At 44.1% G+C, this 21,312-nt stretch overlaps 1 protein-coding gene across 1 annotated transcript in view; it reads left to right on the top strand.

The window, feature by feature from the left end:
• The window catches only part of LOC134077945 (uncharacterized), a 35,567-nt gene extending 15,730 nt beyond the window's left edge, over positions 1–19,837 (top strand). Inside the window, exons 8-24 of the mRNA XM_062533587.1 lie at positions 1,645–2,534; positions 2,750–4,550; positions 4,907–5,077; positions 5,781–5,933; positions 6,080–6,250; positions 6,631–6,783; positions 6,915–7,085; positions 8,538–8,690; positions 8,805–8,979; positions 10,197–10,327; positions 10,692–10,862; positions 11,227–11,397; positions 11,760–11,930; positions 14,543–14,716; positions 14,920–15,093; positions 17,420–17,466; positions 18,775–19,837. Of these exons, the coding sequence (XP_062389571.1) occupies positions 1,645–2,534; positions 2,750–4,550; positions 4,907–5,077; positions 5,781–5,933; positions 6,080–6,250; positions 6,631–6,783; positions 6,915–7,085; positions 8,538–8,690; positions 8,805–8,979; positions 10,197–10,327; positions 10,692–10,862; positions 11,227–11,397; positions 11,760–11,930; positions 14,543–14,716; positions 14,920–15,093; positions 17,420–17,466; positions 18,775–19,367 (5,470 nt within the window). The 3' untranslated portion in view covers positions 19,368–19,837. The remainder of the gene's footprint in view (positions 1–1,644; positions 2,535–2,749; positions 4,551–4,906; positions 5,078–5,780; positions 5,934–6,079; positions 6,251–6,630; positions 6,784–6,914; positions 7,086–8,537; positions 8,691–8,804; positions 8,980–10,196; positions 10,328–10,691; positions 10,863–11,226; positions 11,398–11,759; positions 11,931–14,542; positions 14,717–14,919; positions 15,094–17,419; positions 17,467–18,774) is intronic.
• Positions 19,838–21,312: the final 1,475 nt, after the last annotated feature.

Genomic DNA, 21,312 nt, shown 5'->3' with positions numbered 1-21,312 from the left:
TGTAGTGGACTAAAAGTATAGATAATTGCGGAATTTGGACAACCAAATAGATGTTTTTGGGACGATTAAGTGAAATTTCCCACAGCGCACCTGATGATCTCTCACGGCACACAAATTGATAAACACCGCCATAGACACAGATTTATGGTGTGAATGATGGGTTAATAAGGAACACAGTGTTTAATGTTTGAAACTTTGATCAATGAAAATAGAGCAAGCAATTGACATTTCTCAGTCATTTTCATTCACGCAATATTTTTTTATTTACATTACATTACATTGAATTACGTCACAAAATAAAAGGTTCATCATGGTTCATCATTTCCTGTCTACATTTCCTGTGACAAAATGTACACTATGGTGTGTGTGTGTGTGTATATTCTATCCTTAGAAGTGTGTGCATTACAGTAATTTCCTGTGTATTAGCCGCATTGTGTATATATACAGCAAAAAAATGTATGTGTAAACATTGGCTGATATTTGGGAAATTGCAGCATTTGAATATCAAAAGTACGGAGCCCGTGAAGGGTCAGGTGTGTGAATATTTTTGAGTGCACTTTTGCGTTCCCTCGCAATACTTTTTGCGTTCCCTCGCAATACTTTTTGCATTACCTCGCAATACTTTTGCGTTCCCTCGCAATACTTTTTGCGTTCCCTCGCAATAACTTGTATGTATGCCCTTAAGCCGCAGGTTCCGTTTGCGGAGTGGGAGGGGTAGAGAGGGAGCAAGGGTGTGTGTGTGTGCGTGTTGGTGTGTGAGATTGGAGTGGGAGAGGCGTTACAGGGACCTAAGTGATGTGAATGTAGGCTATATTATAAAGATCACAAAATAAATTCTCTGATCCAAACCACTGTGCAAGTTATTAACCTGCTGCTGTTGTGAAGGAGAGAGGGAGTTAACCCGAGTCAATTCAAGTACCTCGGCCCTGGAGCAGCCAAATATAAGTCTCCCCTGAAATCTCAAACTACTGAGACGTAAACAAAAGTTAACATTGGGCTCCGTACAGTGGCTAGCCTAGGCTACATCAGGTTAATGCGCTGTCAACTCTCATGCTGCGCCGAAACAAGCCGTTTTTCTTTAGCAGACGCTTCAGAGTTTTCATGCTTATAATCACATTGTGTCTCACAGACAAATCCGCCAGTATATTGTTGTAGCCTATGTGAGCCCCAGGTTAAAGTAAAACTTAATAATGTCCAGATTATCCATGAGTTGAACTGCAGTCCATGTAAACCTGTATGGTGGGCTAATGCATGGAGCCCAAGTTGACAGGAACACATACAAGTTATTGCGAGGGAACGCAAATAGTATTGCGAGGGAACGCAAAATGATTGCGAGGGAACGCAAAAGTATTGCGAGGTAACGCAAAAAGTATTGCGAGGGAACGCAAAAGTATTGCGAGGGAACGCAAAAAGTATTGCGAGGGAACGCAAAAGTGCACTCAAAAATATTCACACACCTGACCCTTCAGGGGCTCCGTACAAAAGAGCTTTTTAACAGCACAAATCATTTGGATTTTCTACAAACTCTCATCTGCACTGCCACCGTGGTACTTTTGAATGTGTTGCTGAGACTGTATGTGTGCAGCTATTGGCCTGTCTTCAGTGTTAGTTGCTGTGAATGATGAATTCCTGTTGTGGATTTAGGAACATCCTGACCCACATTCAGTCCAGGTGTGGAGTGTGTGAGCAGCTACTGAGGGACCCAGTCATCACCAGCTGTGGACACAGTTTCTGCAGGCAGTGCATCAGCAGCTACTGGAGCCAGTCAGGTCCATCAGGAGACTACAGCTGCCCCCAGTGCAGAAAGAGACCCAAAGTACAACCCATTATAAACTCTGAAATAGGTGTGGCACAATCACTATTGTACTCTTCAACAACCATGGCGCAACCTCACCTATACCCACCTACAGCTATGGCACAACCTCACCTATACCCACCTACAGCTATGGCACAACCTCACCTATACCCATCTACAGCCATGGCGCAACCTCACCTATACCCATCTACAGCCATGGCGCAATCTCACCTATACCCACCTACAGCCATGGCACAACCTCACCTATACCCATCTACAGCCATGGCGCAACCTCACCTATACCCATCTACAGCCATGGCGCAACCTCACCTATACCCATCTACAGCCATGGCACAACCTCACCTATACCCACCTACAGCCATGGCACAACCTCACCTATACCCATCTACAACCATGGCACAACCTCACCTATACCCATCTACAGCCATGGCACAACCTTCGTCATACCAACACAGTGAAATGGCACTTCATCTGAACCCATCTGCACACATGGCACAAGTTCCTCCATCCCCACACACAGACACGGGGCAGCATCCTCAGTACTCAAACTCAGCCATGGGGCAGCATAATCATTATCCACACATCCAGCCCCCTCTTTATCCACACATCCACACGGCACAGATCTCTCCACAGCCTCCTTTAGATGAGCACACAGTCATGAGAGGCAGCACCCATCTACAAACTGAGCATGCTCCAGTCAAAAGGGCCAAACTAACAGGTGAGCCTAGGAGATATGTGTCCAAGAGCAGGATTTGTGTATAGATAAAAGACCATTTATTAGAAGAAAAAAACGCCAAAATGTTATACACTCTTAACTGTTAAGATAACACCATTTTATCCTATGCAAGTACTAAAGACGTGTTATAGAAATACTGACCAATTAGTTGAATAATGCTCATCTCTTGGTTTGTTTGTTCGTGTATTGCCTAACAGATGACCATGTCCTGACCAGAGTACTGATGACCCATAAAGCCAGCATGAAGAGGAGGTTTGAGAGCATATGTGAAGGCATCGTAAGGTCAGGGACGCAAACACTCCTGAACAAGATCTACACAGAACTCTACATCACAGAGGGAGAGAGTGAAGGGGTGAATAATGAACATGAGGTTTGGCAGGTAGAGTCAGCATCCAGGCCACAAACCACAGAAGACACGGCAATCAACTGCAATGATATCTTCAAGCCCTTGTCTGGACAGGAGAGACACATCAGAACTGTGATGACCAAGGGGATTGCTGGCATTGGAAAAACCGTCTCAGTCCAGAAGTTCATCCTTGACTGGGCAGAGGAGAGAGCTAACCAGGATGTAGATTTCATGTTTGTGCTTCCATTCCGTGAGCTGAATCTGGTCAAACATGATCAGTACAGTCTTCACAGGCTCCTGCTTGACTTCCACCCTGAGCTTAGAGAGCTACAGGATGGTGAATACAAAGACTGCTGCATTGTGTTCATCTTTGATGGTCTGGATGAGAGTAGACTTCCACTGAATTTCCAAGGGAACCAGACATTGTCTGATGTAACACAAACATCATCAGTTGATGTGCTGATGACAAGCCTCATTCAGGGAACACTGCTTCCCTCTGCTCTCCTCTGGATAACCTCCCGACCAGCAGCAACCAGTCAGATTCCTTCTCAGTGCTACAGTCTGGTGACAGAAGTACGAGGGTTTAATGACCCACAGAAGGAAGAGTACTTCAGGAAGAGGATCAGTGACCAGAATCAAGCCAACAGAATCGTCTCACACATTACAGCAACCAGGAGTCTCCACATCATGTGCCACATGCCAGTCTTCTGTTGGATCTCAGCCACTGTCCTTCAGCAGATGCTGGAACAGGATGATGGGAAAGAAGCCCCCAAAACACTGACTGAAATGTTCATACACTTCTTGCTTATCCAGACCACTAGAAAGAACCAGAAGTATCAAGAGGAAAATGAGACAGATAGACGGAGGCTCCTGGATTCACACAAGGGTGTCATATTGAAACTGGCAGAGCTGGCTTTCAAGCATCTGGAGAATGGCAATCTCATGTTCTATGAGGAAGACCTGAGAAAGTGTGGCATTGATGTCAGTGAAGCCTCAGTGTACTCTGGCATGTGCACTGAGATCTTCAGGGAGGAATGTGTGTTTCATCACAAGAAGGTCTACTGCTTTGTCCATCTGAGCATCCAGGAGTTTCTTGCTGCAATTCATTTGTTTGCCTCCTTCTTGAGTAAAAACATGGAGGTCCTAGAGCCATTTCTTAGCAGGAAGTCCAAGTCTTTGCCAGATGTGCCTCTAGATGAGCTGCTGAAGAATGCAGTGAACAAAGCTTTGGAAAGCAAGAATGGACACCTAGATTTGTTTGTCCGCTTCCTTCATGGCATTTCTTTGGTTTCAAATCAGAGTCTTTTGCTTGGCCTCCTGACACACACACACAGCAGCCCAGAGAGTGTGAAGAAAACGATCAAGAACCTGAAGGTGATGCAGAGACCAAATATCTCCCCCGAGAGGTGCATCAACCTGTTCCACTGTCTGGTGGAAATGCATGACTCTTCTGTTCATGATGAAATCCAGGCTTTCCTGAAGGCAGAGAAAGGTGCCGTGAAACAGCTCACACTGGCTCACTGCTCAGCCTTGGCTCATGTGCTTCTGATGTCTGATGAGGTGCTGGATGAGTTTGACCTGAACAAATACAAAACCTCTCCAGAAGGTCGCAGGAGACTGGTTCCAGCCGTGAGATGCTGCAGAAAGGCTCTGTGAGTTATGTTCTACATTAACAATGCTACATTTTTGAGAGTCTTGTTCTGTTGTCAGTATAGATTATGTTTTAAATGACACTTTTATAAGGAGGTGTTGCTATAGATAGCATGGTTTAAAGGTAGCCTGGGTGCAGCTAACCGTTAGCCCTGCCTATTGTGAGGATGATGTAGTCAGGCTAGTTTAAAGGTGTTTGTTTACATTCACAACTTTGAGAACAGTCTTCCACAATTCACATTGTTTACTACAACATTTACATCAGACAAGAGAAATGCGTGACACCAGAGATGGACTAACACTACACAGTGTTGTTTTAACTGTATTAGGACTTGACATATTGCCATTTCTATTGTAGACTTGCTGGCTGTAAATTAACAGAGAAGTCCTGTGAGATTGTGGCCTCAGCTCTGCAGTCTGCAAATTCCCCCTTAAGAGAACTGGACCTGAGTCAGAATGACCTGCAGAAGTCAGGAGAAAAACTGGCCTCTGCTCTTCTGAGTCCAAACTGCAAACTGGAGACACTGAGGTCAGTAATATTGTTACAGTAGAGCTGTGAGCTGAGCAGTTACTCATCCAGTCTTAGAAAACACTAGCAAGAGAACCTACTGTATACTGTAGACTGACTGATTTATTGGTTGTTTGTGATACATTGATCTGGTATGTTTCACTTACTAGTGTTATGAGATGATTATTTTACTCTGTTTTATTCTTTACTGTATTCTACTCTATTTATTATTTAATTGTTGCTGTGGACTGTGCAGTGAGTCTGAAATAAAGACTGGATTGAAATGTATTGTAGACTATTCACAGAGACACTGTTGTTAACCGTAGACTGTGTTAAGCATACAGTACCAGCATCTGTGTTTTACTTTTGAATTGATATACCCTCTTTGATTTTACTATTTGTGATTCTCTGTGACATGGTTTATTTACACTGGCAAGATGACCTACAGTATACTGCATTTTATTGATTGTTTGTTTCATACATTGATCATGTATGTTTCACTTTTACTAATGTTATGAGATGATTATTTCATTCTGATTTATTCTACTCTATTTTGTCTAACTATTTAAGGCTGTAGACCAACCTGTGAGTCTGAAAATAAAAAATCAATTAAAATTCAATTGCATACTATTCACAGAGATGTACTGTTGTTAACACAGCTTCTGTAGGTCCTCTTTGATTTTACTCTTTGGAATTCTCTGTTACATGGCTTATGTGTTTACAGACTAGTTGGCTGTAAACTAAAAGGGGGATTTTTGGCCTTGGCTCACACAGGGGCAAACCCCCACCTAAGAGAGCTGGACATGAGTGACACTGAGCTTCAGGACTGTGGAGGAGAACTGCTCCATCAACCACTGAATCAGGACTGTAAAGTGAGGTCTGTATTTGTGTGCAGTGCACACAAACTGGTGCATTCTATGGGATCTAAAAACTGTCCATCTTTTATTCGTTGGCATTTTATATTTGGGATTATAGGGAGCATGAAGGACATGTTGCTTATAATGTTTTCCTCTCTCACTGTAGACTCATCAACTGTAGACTCAAACACAGCTCCTGTGTGGTTGTGGTCTCAGTTTTGCAGTCATGCATTTCTCAACTGAGTGAGTTGGACATGAGTGGCTGTGATCTGCAAACATCAGAAGAGAAGCTGCTCTCTGGTCTTAGAGATCCAAACTGCCAACTTGAAAAACTGAGGTCAGTAATACACTGAAAGGCACTGAATTCACAGAGGTCTTATCTGCACATTAAAGTTGAAGTTTATATATGTCATTCCAGCCATAATATGGATTACAGATGTTATCTGTAAAATATCTAAAGTGGAGAGAAATTGTGAATCTCACTGTTATGGGGTGAATCAAGACATGAGTTTGTGAAACATTATCTTTTATTGTTGAATTGATCCCAGACCAGTTGATGGTATAACACTCCTTGCTGATGTGTCCCATTTAAATGACTGTTACTGTAACTGTAGACTGTGTTAACCATGCAATGTCAACATCAGTGTTTTACTCTTGTATTGATATCTCTGATTTCGATATTTGCAATCTTGTGTTACATGGTTTATTCTTTTACAGACTTGTGGGCTGTAAACTAAGCGGAATATTTCTGGCTTTGACACTTCAGTGGGCAAACACCCACCTAAGAGAGCTGGACATCAGTGACAGTGAGCTTCAGGACTGTGAAGGAAAACTGCTCCATCAACCACTGAATCAAGACTGTAAATTGAGGTCTGTATTTTAACTTGGTGCATTCTATAGGATCTAAAGACTGTCCTTCTTTTATGCATTGGCATTTCATATTTGGAATGTAATGAGTATAGAGGACCTGTTGCTTAAAGTGTTTTCCTCTCTCACTGCAGACTCATCAGCCGTAGACTCAAACACAGCTCCTCTGAGATAGTGGTCTCAGTTCTGCAGTCGTATATTTCTCAGCTAAGTGAGTTGGACATGAGTGGCTGTGATCTGCAAACATCAGAAGAAAAGCAGCTCTCTGGTCTTAGAAGCCCAAACTGCCACCTGGAGAGACTGAGGTCAGTATAAACTCTGCCAGAGTTCACAGAGGTCTTATCTACACATTCCAGTTCAAGATTAAGTTTATTTGTCATTCCAGCCATATTTGTAAAACATCTACAGTGGAGTGGAACATGACAAGTGTGCATTTGCAGTCATTGAAAAGATAAAGTTTTTTTTAAACAGGGTTAAAAGCAGCCAATAAGAAAAGAGCAAGAGCTACACTAATGAAGTGCAATCAAGTGCTTGAGTTCAGATAATGTGAAATGTACAGAATAATGAGCATAATAAATTAATACACCTAATGGTTTTAAATCAATGCCTACGTACACAACTTGTGTGTCAGTTACAAAGAGTTTAACAATCATATGGTCTGTGGGAAGAAGCTTTGGCAGCTTCTGACTGTTGTTTTTCTGAAGCAATATATCCAGCCGGATGGCAAGAGAATAAACAGTCCAGTGAGAGGAGTCTCTTATAATGCAGAGTGCTTTCCTCCTGCTCCTGCACCAACTCCACACTTTGGACATACAGCACAGTAGTTACGAAGACTGTCACTGCTCTGGGATGCTAGACTCAAGGCATGAGTTTGAGAAGCACTGGGCTTTTGATGTCCATGTTGATGTGAATGAACTGGTCCCAGACCTGTCTGTTATATAATAGCATAATACTCCCTGCTGATGTGTCCCGTATAGAGCCCTGTTAACTGTTGAGTGGATTAACTACACTAACAACATCATACTCATATAGAGCCCTGTTAACTGTAGAGTGGATTAACTACACTAACAACATCATACCCATATAGAGCCCTGTTAACTGTAGAGTGGATTAACTACACTAACAACATCATACCCATATAGAGCCCTGTTAACTGTAGAGTGGATTAACTACACTAACAACATCATACCCATATAGAGCCCTGTTAACTGTAGAGTGGATTAACTACACTAACAACATCATACCCATATAGAGCCCTGTTAACTGTAGAGTGGATTAACTACACTAACAACATCATACCCATATAGAGCCCTGTTAACTGTAGAGTGGATTAACTACACTAACAACATCATACTCATATAGAGCCCTGTTAACTGTAGAGTGGATTAACTACACTAACAACATCATACCCATATAGAGCCCTGTTAACTGTAGAGTGGATTAACTACACTAACAACATCATACCCATATAGAGCCCTGTTAACTGTAGAGTGGATTAACTACACTAACAACATCATACCCATATAGAGCCCTGTTAACTGTAGAGTGGATTAACTACACTAACAACATCATACCCATATAGAGCCCTGTTAACTGTAGAGTGGATTAACTACACTAACATCATCATACCCATATAGAGCCATGTTAACTGTAGAGTGGATTAACTACACTAACAACATCAGTTTTTCACTCTTATTTTAATCATTTCTCTGATTTCACTATTTGTGATTCTCTGTTACGTGTTTATGTTCTTACAGACTTGTTGGCTGTAAACTGATTGGAAGATTTTTGGCCTCAATTCTTCAGTGGGCAAACTCCCACCTAAGAGAGCTGGACATCAGTGACAGTGAGCTTCAGGACTGTGGAGGAGAACTGCTCCATCAACCACTGAATCAGGACTGTAAAGTGAGGTCTGTATTTTGCACATTGTTACAGTGCACATCTTTTTTTTCTGTTATTTTGTGTTTGAAATGTAAGGAGTATAGAGGACATGTTGCTTATAGTGTTTTCCTCTCTCACTGTAGACTCATCAGCCGTGGACTCAAACACAGCTCCTCTGAGGCTGTGGTCTTAGTTCTGCAGTCATATATTTCTCAACTGAGTGAGTTGGACATGAGTGGCTGTGATCTGCAAACATCAGCAGAGAAGCTGCTCTCTGGTCTTAGAAGCCCAAACTGCCACCTGGACAAACTGAGGTCAGTAAAACTCTGAAAGAGTTCACAGAAGTCTTATCTACACATTCAGACTTTGGGCATAGAAGAGTTATGAGGAACATTTGCTCTGATTGTTGTGCCTGTGTTGATAAGAGAGTTGACCCCAGATCAGTTCAGTCCTCCCTTCTTGTGTGTCCATGCACATATAGAGCTCTACATCCACACAGGGAGCTGGACACTGATGTTGGGATGATTACTGGGAGTCCATTTGCAGGGAAGCTGTACAATACCTAAGCTGTATTATCTAATTTTGCACACTGTTTTTCTCAAAGTGATATTACTGCTTTAATATTCATCATAAAACTAGGCAGTGACCCAACACATTGCAACAAGACTCGTTTAGAGATGAAGCGGTCAGGCTACAAAGTCTGTAATTGCTGCAGGAAGAGGATTCTTACAAGTAGAAACTATTATTTTACTCAATGTCCTCTATTCCTTTCCCTGTTTATTTGTATTATTGTGTCAATGTCTGTTAAAGAATGTTAATAAGATTTTAGCTAAAAACCTTTGATAATAATGGTAAGAATATGAATGTATGCATGCCACCATTCTGTTTTCTGATGTCTGTCTCTTGCCCTCTCACTCTATGCAGACTTGCTGGTTGTAAGCTAACAGAGGAATCCTGTAAGGCTGTAGCCTCTGCTTTGCAGTCTTCCATCTCCCTAAAGGAACTGGACCTGAGTTACAATGACCTGAAGGATTCTGGAGTTCAGCTTCTCTCTACAGGACTCAGTAGCCCTCACTGTAAACTGCAGACTTTAAGGTGTGTATGTGCACACATACTGTACTATGTCACTGTTGGCTGCCTGTCTGTAAATCTGTGGAATAAATCATCAGCTGCAGTATGTGTTAAAACAGACTGAGTCAGTGCCAGCTTTTGAAAACAAGCTGTGAACTGATGGCATCAGTGCTGCGAGGGACACCTTCCCAGCTCTGACCTGCAGGATGCAGTTTTAGATAAAATAAATTGTCATATTGATATTAGTGGAATGACAACTACATTCCAACTAAATGCTTGCTAGCAGAAGCTAGTATTCTAGTCATTGTCCTCTGTTCTATCTGTTCTATATTAATAATTTGTATAGTAATGATAAGAATATGAATGTATGTATGACACCATTCTGTTTTCTGATGTCTGTCTCTTGCCCTCTCACTCTATGCAGACTTGCTGGTTGTAAGCTAACAGAGGAATCCTGTAAGGCTGTAGCCTCTGCTTTGCAGTCCTCCATCTCCCTAAAGGAACTGGACCTGAGTCACAGTGACCTGAAGGAGTCTGGAGTTCAGCTTCTCTCTACAGGACTCAGTAGCCCTCACTGTAAACTCCAGTCTTTAAGGTGTGTATGTGCACACATATTGTGGCACTGTTGGCTGCCTGTCTGTAAATCTTTTGAATAAATGATCAGCTACAGTATGTGTTAAAACAGACTGAGTCAGTCTACCTATGTCTATGTGCTGAAAACAAATTTCCAGCACAACTCTGTTCTTACAAACAGAAACTATAATTTTAGTCAATGTCAATATTAATTTCCCTCCTTATTTGAATGATAATGTGTCCATTTCTGTTAAAGAATGTTACTGACTATGTTTATTTTATTTTTTCCAAGCTAAAAATATTCATAATAATGATTAGATTATGAATGTATTCATGCCACCATTCTGTTTTCTGATGTCTGTCTCTTGCCCTCTCACTCTATGCAGACTTGCTGGTTGTGAGCTAACAGAGGAATCCTGTAAGGCTGTAGCCTCTGCTTTGCAGTCCTCCATCTCCCTAAAGGAACTGGACCTGAGTCACAATGACCTGAAGGAGTCTAGTGTTCAGCATCTCTGTACAGGACTCAATAGCCCTCACTGTAAACTCCAGTCTTTAAGGTGTGTATGTGCACATATATTGTGGCACTGTTGGCTGCCTGTCTGTAAATCTTTTGAATAAATGATCAGCTACAGTATGTGTTAAAACAGACTGAGTCAGTCTACCTATGTCTATGTGCTGAAAACAAATTTCCAGCACAACTCTGTTCTTACAAACAGAAACTATATTTTTAGTCAATGTCAATATTAATTTCCCTCCTTATTTGAATGATAATTTGTCCATTTGTGTTAAAGAATGTTAATGACTATGTTTATTTTATTTTTTCCAAGCTAAAAATATTCATAATAATGATTAGATTATGAATGTATTCATGCCACCATTCTGTTTTCTGATGTCTGTCTCTTGCCCTCTCACTCTATGCAGACTTGCTGGTTGTAAGCTAACAGAGGAATCCTGTAAGGCTGTAGCCTCTGCTTTGCAGTCCTCCATCTCCCTAAAGGAACTGGACCTGAGTTACAATGACCTGACGGAGTCTGGAGTTCAGCTTCTCTCTACAGGACTCAGTAGCCCTCACTGTAAACTCCAGTCTTTAAGGTGTGTATGTGCACACATATTGTGGCACTGTTGGCTGCCTGTCTGTAAATCTTTTGAATAAATGATCAGCTACAGTATGTGTTAAAACAGACTGAGTCAGTCTACCTATGTCTATGTGCTGAAAACAAATTTCCAGCACAACTCTGTTCTTACAAACAGAAACTATAATTTTAGTCAATGTCAATATTAATTTCCCTCCTTATTTGAATGATAATTTGTCCATTTGTGTTAAAGAATGTTAATGACTGTTTATTTTATTTTTTCCAAGCTAAAAATATTCATAATAATGATTAGATTATGAATGTATTCATGCCACCATTCTGTTTTCTGATGTCTGTCTCTTGCCCTCTCACTCTATGCAGACTTGCTGGTTGTAAGCTAACAGAGGAATCCTGTAAGGCTGTAGCCTCTGCTTTGCAGTCCTCCATCTCCCTAAAGGAACTGGACCTGAGTCACAATGACCTGAAGGAGTCTAGTGTTCAGCATCTCTGTACAGGACTCAATAGCCCTCACTGTAAACTGACAACATTAAGGTGTGTATGTGGCCGTGCGAGACAGGGTAGTGGGCTAACCAATTGGAACAAAGTAGTCAGACACAGAGGTTGCAGTGAAACAAACTTAGGAATTTATTTATAATTTGTGGGGAAAGGGTTGGGGAGCAGAAGGCAACTCAAATCTCTGCAGTGCTGGACCGAGGCAGTCAGAGGGCTCGTGTCAGCTTCGAGAGAGAGAGAGAGAGAGAGAGAGAGAGAGAGAGAGTGTGAGTGTGAGTGTGTGTTTTAGTGGGGGGTGCGGTCCCTGCCACTGACCTATTCCCCAGCCTTTGTGGTTGTCCTGGAAGTCCTGGCCCTCTTCTCCTGCTTCAGCTGGTTGCAGCACACTCCGATCCAGCTAGGCTCACACAGTCCAACAGTCTTCAACAGGCAGAACAGAAAGGTTACTTTGTGAAAGGGGTGACCGTAGTAGGCCCTTACCCTGAGACTGGTTTTGACGTTGGGTTTCCACTCTTCAGAAGCTCAAACCAGTCTGCCTGAGGTCTGTCCTGTTCAGCTTTAAAAAGGCAGCCAATTGCCTGATTAACACACTGCACCTGGCCAGAGGCAATCAAAGACACCTGGGGGGTGGAGCTTCGTTAGGACAGCTCTGGCGTAGTACCGCCCATCCATTACCATGCCTCTCATCTGCCTTTGTTGGTCTGTTTGTAGTCTTGTGGGGCACTGACCCCTGACTGAGCCCTCACAGTATGTGCACACATATTGTGGCACTGTTGGCTGCCCGTCTGTACATTTTTAGAATAAATCATCAGCTGCAGTATGTGTTAAAACAGACAGAGTCAGTGCCAGTTTTTGAAAACAAGCTGTGACATGATGGCATCAGTGCTGAAAGGGACACCTTCCCAGCTCTGACCTGCAGGATGCAGTTTTAGATCAAGTGCATTGTCATGTTGATATTAACAGAATAACAATAGATCCAGAGGTGATTACCAGAGTATTTAAAACGACATGCTTCAACAAGGCAACAGGGCCAGATGGCATGTCTGCTTTTCTTATTAAACCATTTGCAGAGGAACTCCCACCGGCCTGGCATCCACTCTTTCAGCTCTCTATAGATTCCCAGTATGATGTGGCAGCTCATAGGCGTGTCCTAATGGCGGCCGCTATGAGCTTTCATCTGCATTTGACCGTTTGAACTCACTCATGTTGATGACTTCACTCCTGTCCTCCATTACTACATGTACTCATTGTTCATTCCCCACGCTGTGTGTATTGTTAGTGTGTGTAGAAACAGAAGGGTGCACACATACTGAAAACTGTGCCAGACATTTCACTCACCTTTCATTCATTCATTCATTCCATATAAAATTATGTTTATTGAAAATATCCATATATGGCAGTAACATCAGACAGGTTACATCTTACAAATATCTAGGGATCCACTTTTGATACAGACCTTAACTGGCACACACGTGGCAAATATTTAGACAAAAATGCACCAGCGTCTCCATTTCCTGCGGAGACTGAGAGTGTTTGGGGTTTGTGAGAGCATCATGTTCATTTGGTGTAGAGCCACCATAGAGTCCATCTTGCACTATGGCATCACCAGCTGGTTTGGACATCTGACAGTTAAGTTCAAGGCCCAACCAGGTAATGTGGTCAGAACAGCTGGACAAATGATGGAGTCCCTTCTCCCCTCACTCTCCAAGACATATCTGAGCAGTCCACTCTACAGCAGGCTGACAGAATTCTATCTGACCCCTCCCATGTGCTGTACCAAGAATATGAGCTCATGAACACAGGAAGGAGGTACAGGGTCCCTTTCTGTTTAGCACAATCACTACAAACATTCCTCTGTCCCCCTGTCAGTCAACATGATGAATGGGCAACGTGGGCAGAACAGTAGGAAGGCCCAAAACCAATACTAAGTGCTGAGTAGGGGGCTGTGTGTGAACTGAGTGGAGATGTGCTGAGGCTGTGGTGTATGGATGTGCTGTGTGTGACTGGAGAGTACAGAGAGAGAGAGTGAGTGTCTACTTTGGGACTGGGTGGGAGAGAGTGCTATTTATGGGCTATTCATTGGCCTTTTAATATGATGGGAGTGTCATTTATGGCATGACAGATGGCTGTGAATGTGTGCCCTTTTTGTATTTTATATTTTTATTTACTCTATGTATAGCATATGTGCCATGTCCTGTGGTGTGTTGTGTATTGTGGCTGTGGCAGCTTACCCCTTATCCAAAACACATTTCTCCCTTGGGAGATCTAATAAAGGAACCTTGACCTTGATGCAAGCATTTCAGAATAGTGGAAAAGAGAATGCACCAGTGAATTAGATATATTTAGACTTATCTGATTAGTCAGGAAGAGAACAATTATTTGCCTTACTGTAAGTTAAGTTAACCCCTAGGAACATGAATCACCCCTGCTGCCCACATGACACTACAAGACAACAACAACAAGTTGTTTACATGGCTGCAGAGTGTGTAATGTAGTGTTTCTCCAGTCCATGTCCCTGCTGTGTACATAATGTGCTACACACATCTGTGTCTGTGTCCATCCTCATGAGATACAGTGACCTCATGGTGCTGAAGGATGGCCTGAAAATGTCCAGTTTTCAAAGACTGACCTTCCACTCTCCTTTGAAACAGGCTCAATCTGTGCCACCTCTCTAAAGCAAGCTGTGAAATGATGACATCCGTGTTGCAAAGTGCACCTTCCCATCTGAGAGAACTGGACATGAGTGGCAATGACCTGCAGGATGAAGGAGTGGAGCTGCTCTGTGCAGGACTAAGAGATCCACAATGCAAGCTGGAGACACTGAGGTCAGTAATTAGGAATGTTATGTAATATAGTATTTTACCCACCACACAGTAAGAAACTGTGACTATTGCTAATAATGCACTTGTCATGTTAAAATATGACATTTAGGGATTGTCAGTCAAACTGACGAAATATGCAAATGACTTGTACACCTTCAATGCATTTTTCTAAATTCATCATTAAGAAAGTTCATCTTTTGTTTCAGACTGTCTCTTTGTCTCATCACACATGAGGGCTGTTCTCTCTTGTCCTTTGCCCTCAAATCAAACCCCTCCTACCTGAAACAGCTGGATCTGAGCTACAATCACCCAGGACACTCAGGTGTCAGAGAGCTCACAGACAGACTGAATGATCCCAGCTGTAAACTAGAGACGTTGAGGTGAGATGTATTCCATCTTAGATGTCTTTCTAGTGGAGCTGTTCATCCATTTGTGTCCTGTGTTGGAGAGCTTTCTGTGTGGAGACTGGATATTCTGTCACGTTTCCAGATGATTCCCTTCCACATATTAAACTGGGCATGATGTGGTACCGTACTTTAAGTACTGCAAGTAAAAGGCAATCCCCCAGACTTACACACACATATGAGGCTTGTGAACTGTTTGAGAATAGTGAGTGTGGCTTGGTAGCTGTCCATGGTCCTGGGATGGCAGTAGTGAAGATCACATGCGAGTGATGTCCAATAACTGCTTCTCTGCGTTGAGAAAAAAAAATATGTAGTAGGCCTGTCGCCTAGCCTAGAAATCTAGACGCACCTGTCGCCAACTGTTCAGACTAAGACCTCAAGATCGCTTTCATCACAGGCCACTAGCAGAGGGAAAGTAAACAGGAATTGGAAACCTGGTAAACTAGTCGGATATCTTGCATTAGACTAACCTTGGCTGGGTGTAGATTAGTAGGCGTCCAAGGTCTAATGACCAAGCATATGATTTCCGTTGCTAGAAATGAAGGCTGAATAGTGCGTATCTACCCAACTTAGCCTGAGACTGGTGGGAAAAGCATCTGTGGTGGAGAGTGAGCTGGATGGGGAGGACTGTGTAATGATATGAGATGTAGTGATTAAGTGTAGGCAAGAGTGAGCATCTTCTCTGTTGACCAGATTGGTGGCAGTATAATAAGAGACTGAGGATGTAGAATCGCCATGGCTACAGCGAGGTAAGGGGATGCATTGCTACCGTTAGAATAGAAGTGGAAAGACTGTAAGAAAATATGTTATGGTAAGTATGTTCTAGACACTGGAATAAATTGACAGAAAGGTGATTTAGAAGAGTGGAGGAGAGGCTCAAGTAAGCGTAATTCAGTCAGTGTTACTGATTGGTCAATATGCTCTGTTTGATATGAACCTTTAGGCTACTATGATCCATGTCTTGTAGATAAGGACACGTGGATGCAGATCTATGCCAGATTAACCTCACTATGCCACATTTCCTCACTACATCTCAACGGCCAAATGGCAAATATGAGTGCGAGGCTGAAAGTGAGCCTGGAACAGAATCTGTTGCTATGATGAATGTGGGCCTCCTGCATGACTGAAGGTGGAAACTCTGCATTCCAGATCATGAGCAGGTTGTGAGTTATCAGAGCAGCGCAGGGGTCTGGCTTATCCTGCGTCTGCATTCTGTGCATGCGGTGCTGGCTAAGTGTGTGACTATTACATCCACGCGGCAGGTGGAGGTGTAGTGTGCCTCCAGATTTGTGCAAGCGGGGTGACGTATGAGCAATGGCCCAGATTGTGTTGTGCTTGCTGCTGGGCTCAGTGAAATATAGCTATGATTTACGGAGCACCGTGATCAAGTTGGACGTGGTTGAACTACTACGTGATACACGCAAGCACACGGGAGTGGAAACTGTTGTGCTTGTTTGGTGCAGCGGTGGCCATTCATGTGTTGCCCGAGCCATGAGAACGATGGGTGTCGGGGATCAGTGGAGCTTTTGCAGCATTTCTCAGAGCTCAGTAGAGCTGTTGCTGCATGGGTCTCAGCAGAGCTGTTGCTGCATGTGTCTCAGCAGAGCTGTTGCTGCATGGGTCTCAGTAGAGCTGTTGCTGCATGGGTCTCAGTAGAGCTGTTGCTGCATGGGTCTCAGTAGAGCTGTTACTGCATGGGTCTCAGCAGAGCTGTTGCTGCATGGGTCTCAGCAGAGCTGTTGCTGCATGGGTCTCAGCAGAGCTGTTGCTGCATGGGTCTCAGTAGAGCTGTTGCTGCATGGGTCTCAGTAGAGCTGTTGCTGCATGGGTCTCAGGGCTCATTTCACCCTATCTGTGGCAGCCTTGAGCAACAATTGGACCTGGGCTGGAAGAAAACTGTGAGAATACCATTTACGTGATTAATATCCAATATTCAGCACAATACAACATACAACACAGTATACATGATGGACAGATAAGGCATGAATAGGCATGAAATGATGAGTAGGTAGATGGCATGAAATGATAGGCATGAAATATGTGAGTAGGCAGATGGAATGGAATGTTGTTCCATGGCACTGCTGGGTGCCCAAGCTGATGGTGCGGGGAAGTCCAGCGTGGCTCCGGGCATGGAATGGGTAGAGGGTAGAGGGGCAAAGGGAGGGAGCAGTTGCCCCCAAACAACTGGAAGGGCATTTTTGTTTCTGTGTGTGGTGGTGGTGGTGGTGGTGGTGAAGAAAAACACCCTTTCTCTCCCTCTCTAAACTGTGTCAAAATTGTATTTTCTCTCATCCTTCTTAAGGTATGACCATGGAGGAGAGTGCAGGATTAAACTAGGACCCAGAAAATGTGAGTGATTTTACTGTTCTTGAAAAATTACATCACATCCTTTACATGGAAGCATTTGTGTGTGTGTGTCTGTGTCCACATGAGAGGAAAGCCTTACACTCCTGTTTACACACTCCTATGTGTGTGTATATGTGTCTGTGTGTGTGTGTGTGTGTGTGTGTGTGTGTGTGTGTGTGTGTGTGTGTGTGTGTGTGTGTGTGTGTGTGTGTGTGTGTGTGTGTGTGTGTGTGTGTGTGTGTGTGTGTGTCCACAGGAGAGGAGAGCCACACACTCCCGTGTGTGTGTGTGTGTGTGTGTGTGTGTGTGAGTGTGAGTCCACAGGAGAGGAGAGCCACACTCTTGTTTACATACTGTAGGAGAGGAGAGTGTGTGTGTGTGTGTGGAGAAGAGAGGAGTGTGTGTGTGTGTGTGTGTGTGTGTCCACAGGAGAGGAGAGCCACTCGCTCCCGTTTATGTGTGTGTGTGTGTGTGTGTGTGTGTGTGTGTCCACAGGAGAGGAGAGCCACACACTCCCGTGTGTGTGTGTGTGTGTGTGTGTGTGTGTGTGTGTGTGTGTGTGTGTGTGTGTGTGAGTGTGAGTCCACAGGAGAGGAGAGCCACACTCCTGTTTACATACTGTAGGAGAGGAGAGTGTGTGTGTGTGTGTGTGGAGAAGAGAGGAGTGTGTGTGTGTGTGTGTGTCCACAGGAGAGGAGAGCCACTCGCTCCCGTTTATGTGTGTGTGTGTGTGTGTGTGTGTGTGTGTGTCCACAGGAGAGGAGAGCCACACTCCTGTTTACATACTGTAGGAGGTGTGTGTGTGTGTGTGTGTGTGTGTGTGTGTGTGTGTGGAGAAGAGAGGAGTGTGTGTGTGTGTCCACAGGAGAGGAGAGCCACTCACTCCCGTTTATGTGTGTGTGTGTGTGTGTGTGTGTGTGTGTGTGTGCTTGCGTGTGTGTGTGTGTGTGTGTGTGTGTGTGTGTGTGTGTGTCCACAGGAGAGGAGAGCCACACACTTCTGTGTCTGTGTGTGTGTGTGTGTGTGTGTCCACAGGAGAGGAGAGCCACACACTTCTGTGTCTGTGTGTGTGTGTGTGTGTGTGTCCACAGGAGAGGAGAGCCACACTCCTGTTTACATAGGAGAGGAGAGCCACATACTCCTGCATACTCCTGTGTGTGTGTGTGTGTCTTTGTATTGTGTTTTGTGTGTGTGTGTGTCTGTGTCTTTGTGTGTTTGTGGTTGTGTGTGTGTGTTGTTGTACACATGTCCTTTCCTACCCCATGTTCTGATGAGGATGTTCTCTCCACTCTCCTCTCCTCTTGTGTGCAGATGCCTGTGAGCTCACACTGGACCCAAACACAGCGTACAGAAATCTCTCTCTCTCTGAGGGGAACAGAAAGGTGACGCATGGGCAGCAGCAGCCGTATCCTGACCACCCAGAGAGATTTGACTACTGGCCTCAGGTGCTGTGTAGAGAGGGTCTGTCTGGACTCCACCTAGAGAGATGTGACAGTCTGGGTCAGAGCCTAGTCAACACGGGTCAGTCTGGACGCTACTACTGGGAGGCTGAGTGGAGTGGTAATGAGGTTTATATAGCAGTGGCCTATAAAAGCATGGAGAGGAAAGGGAGTGGGAACAGCAGTGGGTTTGGATATAATGCCAAGTCCTGGAAACTGAGTTGCTATAGTAACAGTTACTCTGCCTATCACAATAATAAGAATACTGCCATACCTGCCCCCTCCTCCCGCTCCAGCAGAGTAGGAGTGTACCTGGACTGGCCAGCAGGCACTCTGTCCTTCTACAGCGTCTCCTCTAACACACTCACCCACCTGCACACGTTCCACTCCACATTCACTGAGCCCCTCTATCCTGGGTTTTATGTTCATGAAAACTCCTCAGTGTCCCTGTGCCAGATCACATGACCTCCTAATCCTGCAGCAGAGGAGCGCCACACACACCTGTTTACACACTCTGTTTCTCTGTGTTTGTGTGTGTGTGTGTGTGTGTGTGTGTGTGTGTGTGTGTGTGTGTGTGTGTGTGTGTGTGTGTGTGTGTGTGTGTGTGTGTTCCTTCCCTTCCTTCTGTGTTTTCAATTTCTACCAAACACATCAGATATTAGATGTTTTGTTGAATTTCTTACAATTTGAACTTGAACCTTGTTGTGTATATTGTATGTGTTCTGAAGATTAAAAGATGAACATACAGCAGTGAGAGTGGACAGGTTTTCTCAGGACTGGGAGTGTTAAGCCAGCGTGATTTTACATATAGATTTATATACTGTATGCTTGAGAGTGAGACGGAGGAAAGGGGAGTCCTTTTATTTGAATAAGAATATAACAAAGGGGAACAGAATGTAATTCATTGAAAAATGAGATACAAATAAAAAATTACATTTAAAAAAAATGTGTGTGCTTGTGCTACCCGCTGCTCTGTGTTTGTGTGTGTGCTGCCCACTGCTCCTTGACAAGACAAATAACTCAGTGCAGGGGATGTCCACTGCCTTTTGAGATACAACTGTGAAACCAATACTGTATTTATTCCTTCAGCTCAACACCTTTCCTGTACAATATTGACCATCCACTGGTAGCAGGTGTGAGATAAACTACTGTAAGTCCAGACAATAGACTGACCATCCTCAGTGCTCATGTCTCATGTAAAGGACGAGGCTGGTTAACTCATTCCCAGGGAAAGGTCCTATAGGGAATGAGGAAACGTCATCATCTTGCTGGTCAGTTGTTCTTCATTGGGTCGTCTCATCCAGCTTCTGAGACACAGCAGAGGAGAGAGAGAGAACAGTGGGGTGAGGGGTCAGACAACTCTGACGGTGTCCACTCCTGCTTCCTCGGTCCTGCTTGGACTGGACATCAGGGAAGGTGATGCTTTGGTCCTCACTGACTGCTGTTGAGACCGTTGGGTAAAGTGTTATTTAAAACCTGTTAGCCTACCTAAACCTGTTAAAACTACCTCTTTGTTTTGAGACAACAGTTGATTCCCAGCTGTCCACGGATCCCAGGTCCTTGTGTGTATGTGTGTGTGTGTGTGTGAGAGAATGTTTGCTCCTCTTTCCTCTCCTCTTGTGTGCAGATGCTTGTGAGTTCAGAAATCACCACAGTTGATCATGTGTGATATGACAGGACGCTGCGGAGCTACGGAGGGGCAAGTGGAATCTGATGAAGACGCATCCACAGCCCGACTCAGGCGCCGCGTGAAGAAAGCTGTGGCTGCTGTCGCCCCTTGCCACCTCTGGGCCAAGGGCAGGGGAAGATGGAGCAGCGTCCTCAAACCTCATCCCTCCCCAAGCCTCCTCGTCCACTGTGTTGCACCAGGAAACACTTTGCCGGAGCGCTCCAGGCAGTAGGACGTCCACCCAACTCTTTGGCACTGATGCAGAGTCCTGCAAACAGGAGCAGTGTGTTGTGGCGCCATGCTCCTCCAACAGCAGCTTGGACTACTTCCTGTACTCATTCACACAGGCACGCCAACCTGAAAGTGGGATCCGTTCAACACGATGTGTTCAGGCAACTGAGACTGTGGTTCAGAGAGAGGAGTTTAGTGTGTTAGCAGAGAAACAGTGGAGAAGGAGATGACCGGTCTAGGGCACAAGAGGGCTCAAACAGAGGCTTCTCTTCGCCACCATCGCCATCGGCTTACTGTTAAGGGATTCAGCCTGGATGTTTTGTTCCAAATTAAAATATGAAATTTCAGCAGGAATGTATGCTTCATTGTATGCTTCAATGTATGTTTCATAATGATTCCAGTCATCAGAGTTTAGTGTTACAGCAATTGTGAAAAGCTGTAATGAATGCATCCATGAGGAACTGAAAAGTGTGAATAATGTGGAGTGTTTTCTCATTTCATGTGTGAGGA

This window comes from Sardina pilchardus, chromosome 1 (assembly GCF_963854185.1).
Source record: "Sardina pilchardus chromosome 1, fSarPil1.1, whole genome shotgun sequence".
In the NCBI taxonomy this organism is placed as follows: domain Eukaryota; kingdom Metazoa; phylum Chordata; class Actinopteri; order Clupeiformes; family Clupeidae; genus Sardina; species Sardina pilchardus.
This window is presented reverse-complemented; position numbering and strand designations above follow the sequence as displayed.